Genomic DNA, 6,680 nt, shown 5'->3' with positions numbered 1-6,680 from the left:
AACTAGAACTCACAAAGAGATCTAGTCTTCTTCGGCGAACTAGAACTCACAAAGAGATCTAGTCTTCTTCGGCGAACTAGAACTCACAAAGAGATCTAGTCTTCTCCGGCGAACTCACTAAGAGATCTTGGAGGGAGGAACTCACAAAGAGAACAAGTAGTAAATTTCATTTCATCAAAACTACCTATTACATAAGAAAAGGGCCATATAAATAGGCCTCAAAATGACAAAGAAAACAAAGACTAAAATGCCCCTTGGGCTACAATAGCAACTAACTACCCATAAGGGCAAAAATGGAAAAACATTAAAAATCAAATAAACTATTACATAAAATGACTTAAAATAAAATTCATGATCGTGGCCGTTGATCTCCGGCGTCTCCTGAAGGTACATGTGTCGAAATCTCTGACGATGTCCTCATCACCTCCTCTCTTTCTCTCAAGCTCTCAAGCAAGAAGACAAAGGAAAATCTCGGAAATTTTATTAATTCAACATTAAGCTCATACAATAGGAGGTGATCTCTTTATAAATGTCTCATCAAAAGAAAATAACATGACTCAAATGCCCACAGGGCTTCAATAAAGATTAAACCCTCATAAGGGCAAAATAGTAAACTAAAGCTTGAAATAAAAAAATACATAGAAAATATCATAAGATGACATGGCAACATCAGAAATATAAGCTCCTAATCGTAGCCGTCAATCTACGATTCCTTCGCCGGTAGACCTGCCTAAAATGTCTGTCGATGACCTCATCACATTCCCTTAATATTATCATTTTCATTTCACTTTGGCTGACGTAGCTAGGGTTTCACAACAATACCCGATGTCATCTCAACATTGATGTCTGATGCCGTCACAATATTCATGTTTCAAAACCATCTCAAAATTTAAGTCTAACGCCAACAATTTCTACGCTCACAATTATGCCCCTGCCCCTGCCCGTCTTGACATCACATCGTTGTTTGACGTTATCTCAATGTTGGCAACCGACGCAATCTTGAAATCGATGCTTGGTGTGTCGCCGATCTAACTGCATACAGTCGACACGGAATACAATAGAGAGGAGACTATAAGTCATTTCCAATAAATACTTCAATATAATATATGCCCTTCAAAAATACAACAATTATAAAATATATAATTAAAGCATTATTCATAAGCGAAGTTTGTCCAAAAATTTCATTTCAAAAAATTTTCGTTTATAGAGCAACTATAAGAAAACCAAAACTTGAAACTATTTTTTTACCGACCTCAAATTCACCTTCCTTTTATTGACAAAAGTAAACATAAATAAAAATTGAACCTGACATTATTCTAACTCAACTTTATCTTTCTCTTAGTTGGTAAGAACAATCAGAATAACAATCTGGTGAGCTTACGGAACTTTAATACAACAAATTTAGGAAAATCGATACTTAGCATGTGCATCAATAGATGAATCTGAGAAAACTATATATAATTGTTTAATAGAAATTATGTACAGTAGTTTATAATCTAACATGTGAAAATTTTGCTACACATAAGAGTTATATGTAATGTTATTTTAATATCATTACATCAGGCTAGTTGCATTCAATATGAAATGATACATCACGTGGAAATTCTGTTTTGTCAGTTGTTTTTCAAGATGTAAATCATACTTTACTATAGGTAATCAAAAATAGATTTTAGTTCATTTTATAATTCCCATTTTAGCTTCAGAAGGTTTCTAGTTGTCTAGGTTAGGTCTACAGCCTACAGGCTTCATATCATACCTAGGTCGCACTGGCTCTACTTGAGGCCCCCACCGGCCTATCACCTAATATGATATTTTTTCAGGCTCATCTGATCATTGCATTTTCCTCCCAAGTTGTGTGACACTTGACTATAGATACATATTCATGCAGATTGATATGACTATTAGGTGCATCAGAATATAAGTTGGTATAAGTGCATGAATCATATGTCACAAATCTTCGTATGACAGAATTGTATATTGCAGCATAATATAACAGAATCAACAAGTTCAAAAAGTTATACGAGTTCAAAAAGTTATGTGGGTTTGTCAATTCCAACAAGTACAAATACATACGTCATCCATAATCAAATTGAATGCATGTATACAGACAATACCCAATCGACTTGTGTATGGTATTAAAAAATGCATATCTTACCTCCTCCATGCGCTAACTCACCAATCCTGACACATCGTGTCCGTCTGAGCGAGTAAGGCACCTACACCAACCCAACTCATTAATTGACAATTCACACAATCTATTATCCGATTCCTATAATTAAATCGATTCCCATCAAACATACCTTCCAATTTTCACTTCGCATACACAACTTGGATTTTTTCCTTTAAATTTCCTTTGCATTACTAATATCTTAAATTATATTAAAATTGAGTGCAAAATTAAATTCATTACCTCTAACTCTCTTCTTCCTTTTTTCTTCTTTCTTATCTCCTTTTTATCTCTTCCTACTCATTTCTCTTCTCTCCCTACACCAACTGGCCAGTTACAGTCCCCAATCTAGCACCCAAACATAGCCATCCCCACACAACCCAACCTAGCAGCTGCTCCGGCCTGCTCCAGCGCTACTCGATGGTTTTCCCAGCTCCAGCAGTCCCGAAAATGCCTCTACATGCTGCTTCTATAACCAAAACCTAGAGATATCCTATGACATTGGCTTGGTTTGGAAATTAAATAGCCCAAGGAAAAGCACTTTACTTTCTTACCCGCCACCAAACTCTAGCTTGCAAGCAATCTGCCCAAAACTCATACCTCGCTACAGTATTTTTCGTTTTAAAACAGTAACTGGATTTTTAGCTTAGGAAAAGAAATGCAAATGAGATTTAATTCCCTAACTTCCGATCCTTTGCAATTTGATAAATAGTTATGCAAGTCAAATTGCTACATTCGATGAGTAGAACACAATGTCAGTATGTCACTAATGACTGGCTATTTTTTAATTATTCTTAGTATTCAGTTTATTTAATTTTTATACATTATTTTTAAGATTTAAAAATTATAAGACAATCTCTAACCTGTGTATGTGTCCTATATTTTTAGTAATTGTTGTGTCCCGTGTCCTATGTTCGTGTCGTATCTGTGTTGCTATGTCTGTACATCATAGATGGCTACTATGAACTAAGAAAGCATAAAATTGTTGTTGTTGGATGAAGACAATGCTTATTAAAAGTAAAATGGTTTGTAAGTGAGATTAAAACTGCAGTTTTTTGAATGGTTTTTAGAGATTATGAAAAAAAAAAGTCCGCTTAGACTTTTGATTATAAAGTTATCACATTCAAATGCAATATCAAAATCCTCTATTCTGTTCAATATCATTAAAGTTTATGGTATGCTTGATTTCAAGGTTTGTTGATATCATTTGATCATCAATCAGATGCATCAATTTTTTTCAATGACTCTGGTTGCATGAGAAGGGCCTCAAAGTGTAGAGACTCTCAAATATATAGGGTTTAAATTCATGTTTTCATGATGATATTTAACATATATTGAATGAGTTTGATTGAAGAAATACATCGGATAAACTTTGTTGTCAAGAGGGCTTCTACAAAACACCATCTAATCATCTTTTCTTCACTTGCTTGATAAATAGTTAAAATATGATGAAATTTGATCCATCAGAAAATTTCTTATTTTAAAATATAATTCAATAGTGTGATTTTAAGTTTGAATATTGTGTAGAGTGGTAGACAAAAGAAAAAAAGAGAAAAAGTTTACTCACGTAAATGTGAATAATTTGAAGCTTCTTGTAGTCTGAAAAGTTACTGTTTCATCATTTCAATTTATTTGTAAAAGTATTGATTAATTTAGATAATAATAATAGATTATATGTAATTTTGTATTTTATGCTCTATAGAAACACCAATTCGTTGAAAAATACCACTGCAGCTAAAAACTTGGTGGTTTCTATTTTTTTTATCCCTAGCTGTATGGTGGCACCTGCGCTTATGGGGAACCATTACCAGCATGGCGTTGGTCCTTAGGAATTTACCTCATTTTTGTTCTAGTCATAAAGCTCATAGAATATTTTATTTTATTTTCTGAAAATGCGGGAATCAATGAACCAAAGCTTCAACAATAGGAGAAATTATTCTGTGTGGAGACCGAACGTAGAACGCTGTCCGGAGATCAATTAGAATGCATCACATCAGTAGTATCGAGCTGGAGTACTGAGCAAGGGATAACGTTGCATATTCTGGTTGGTGTTCAGACGGCGTTCGGCGTCCGCACAGAATAATTAGGCCAACAATAGGGCTGAAATTGAGTTTGAAAACATTGATTAATGCTTACTATTGCCAATAGTTCGAAAATAAATGAACGGTTACCATCCTTAATTTGATATTATTTCTGTTCTAAGATTTTTATCTTATATTTTGTTAATAAAGCACCCTTCATAATAAACCATCTAGCCATTCGTTCTCTTTATTTTTCAACCCACTCTTGATAATCGTGTGAATGCTATTGTAGGAGCGCAAGAGAGAATGCAGTTGGGAAAAAGAAGTCTTCTAATGTTAAGGCTGAACAGACTTACTCAAGTCCAATTCTTCCTCCACCACCACCTCCATCACTATCAGCTAAGATGCCAGCTTCCCATGATTCCTTTCCAGTTGATTATCTCAGTGGCGATTCCTACGAAGGAAAAAAACGATCAGAAGCTCATTTCAAACCACCTTCTCCTCCGTCTGTCACTGACTACCCCCCTCCCTCTTCAGGAACCGACTATGCTTCATCTTCAATTTTTTCCCCTCCGCCTAAATATGATGAGCCCAAATATGAAGATGAGCCTATTCTGAACACAAAGTCGAATGAAGATCTTCCAAAGGCTCCTTGGGAAACCCAGCCAGCCAATTTTCTGCCACCCCCGCCTTCAAGACATAGCCAAAGGCAGCAGTTTTTTGAGCAGCAACACCATCGGTCATCTTCATCTGAGTCAGAATCTTTCAATGGATTTGCAACAAAGACAGAGGATTTCTCTTTCAATCAGCAGAAGTTGCCACAGCATTCGAGCGCACAAGACTCCTCAATACCAACACGGCAAACCAAACCTGAGGATGCTCTATTCAAAGACCTGGTCGATTTTGCCAAGGCAAAGTCATCAACAACCAGGCCGCCCGGTAGCCAGAGGACACGCTGAGAGGTTTGCTACAGGTGGAAAATTAAGAATTTTTTTATTAAAGGGGTGTTTGGTACCAGATTTGTCCGTTGTTTTTAGTAGGATTTAGCGTAAATCCAGCCAAACGCAATCCGCGCCGCTGTAAATCCAGCAAATTCGTAAATCTTGGATTTAAATCCGGTAAATCCGTCTAAATCCTAATCTCATTCCTATTCAGATTTAACGCAACATGCAGTTGCGGAACTTCTTCCCGCGGCGCCCGTCCTATAATCTGTTGCCAAACAACTTCTCAGGATTTATGAGCCTCGGATTTACAAAATCCGGATTTACAGGATTTAGTAAATCCTACTAAAATTGAATCCAATCCTCTACCAAACACCCCCTAAGGGTTTGTTTTGATAGAAGTGGCTAAATATGTCTTTTTTTTTTTTCAGGTTCTTTCATATTCCATGGATTGTAAAGCATTAGAGAAAAGTATTTGGTGCAGATTAGGTATATCATAATGTCACTTTTTATGTGCACATCTTATGATATATATGTTTCGTACATTGCAAGTTATTGTCGAGTTCATGGTTTCTGGACCTTCCTAAATTGTATATTTGCTACAACAGAGTCGACATACCATCAGTCTTTGGATGTCAGAAATTTGAGTTCGAGGAAATTAAGAAATGTTTAAAAAGTTTGTCAATTGCTACAGATTATGATTAAAACACAGATTATTTGAATTAAAAACCTGCTGCTTTTTACTATCTTCTTCCATTTCAGCTTCGTGGAGAAGTGATTTGATACAGGTTATACAGTTTTTTTTGGTTTTGTAAAGCTGGTGGCATGATTCTTCCAAGTAATCCATCTATAAAGTGGGAGCTTTATTTATATAGACCTAGTGACCCATCTTTGGTATGTGCCAAATTACAGTTATTGCAAGGATTTTGCTCAAGAGGTTTTTAATCAAGCACTCATTGATATGCCATTTCTGCATAATAAGCAATAAGATTATTATAGAAAATAAATAAATATATTTTTAAATTGTTGTGAATATTATAGGTTTATTCTCTTAAATAAAGTTAAGACAATTTTTCATCGGATCTGATTATAAGCATATACTTGAAAGGGTTGGAGTGGCTACGGTGAAAGATAAGATTACAAAGATTCATCTTAGATGGGTTGGTCACATAAAATGGTGGCCTTTTGATGGAGATTATTCTGTGCAGTGTTCGAATGTTTCCGGAGGTCAATATGGACTCGTCATGTCATATAATGCACTGTGCATTGAGTGACATGACGCGCCCGGATTGGCCTTCAGACGCGTCCGAACACCGCACAGATTAATTTTTTCTTTTGAGAGATTATTAAAGAAGTAGATGTATTAGATTTGATTTATATTAAGAAAGATAGAGATTAATTTAAAAAGATTTGATTAGAAAATATTATAAATGACTTTTCTTTATAAGATTTAAATGAGAATATAATTTTTAACATGGGATAAAGGCATGTTGTTGTTGTTGTATAAAAGTTTTAGGTTTTATTTTGGATAGTTTTTTAACTGTTTTTGAA

At 35.2% G+C, this 6,680-nt stretch overlaps 1 protein-coding gene across 3 annotated transcripts in view; it reads left to right on the top strand.

Annotated features, from left to right (window-relative positions):
• Window positions 1–5,875, top strand: part of LOC110104257 (TOM1-like protein 4) — a 30,361-nt gene extending 24,486 nt beyond the window's left edge. For 2 of the 3 annotated variants that reach the window (XM_020833279.2, XM_020833281.2), the window contains exons 10-11: window positions 4,481–5,161; window positions 5,561–5,875. In XM_020833279.2, coding sequence (XP_020688938.1) covers window positions 4,481–5,147 — 667 coding nt within the window. In that variant the 3' untranslated portion in view covers window positions 5,148–5,161; window positions 5,561–5,875. The remainder of the gene's footprint in view (window positions 1–4,480; window positions 5,162–5,560) is intronic. The other variant, XM_020833280.2, reaches the window with a different exon arrangement.
• The last annotated feature ends 805 nt before the right edge of the window (window positions 5,876–6,680 follow it).

This window comes from Dendrobium catenatum, unplaced genomic scaffold (assembly GCF_001605985.2).
Source record: "Dendrobium catenatum unplaced genomic scaffold, ASM160598v2 fragScaff_scaffold_71, whole genome shotgun sequence".
In the NCBI taxonomy this organism is placed as follows: domain Eukaryota; kingdom Viridiplantae; phylum Streptophyta; class Magnoliopsida; order Asparagales; family Orchidaceae; genus Dendrobium; species Dendrobium catenatum.
The sequence above is the reverse complement of the archived record's forward strand: the minus strand, read 5'-3'. Positions and strand labels throughout refer to the sequence as shown.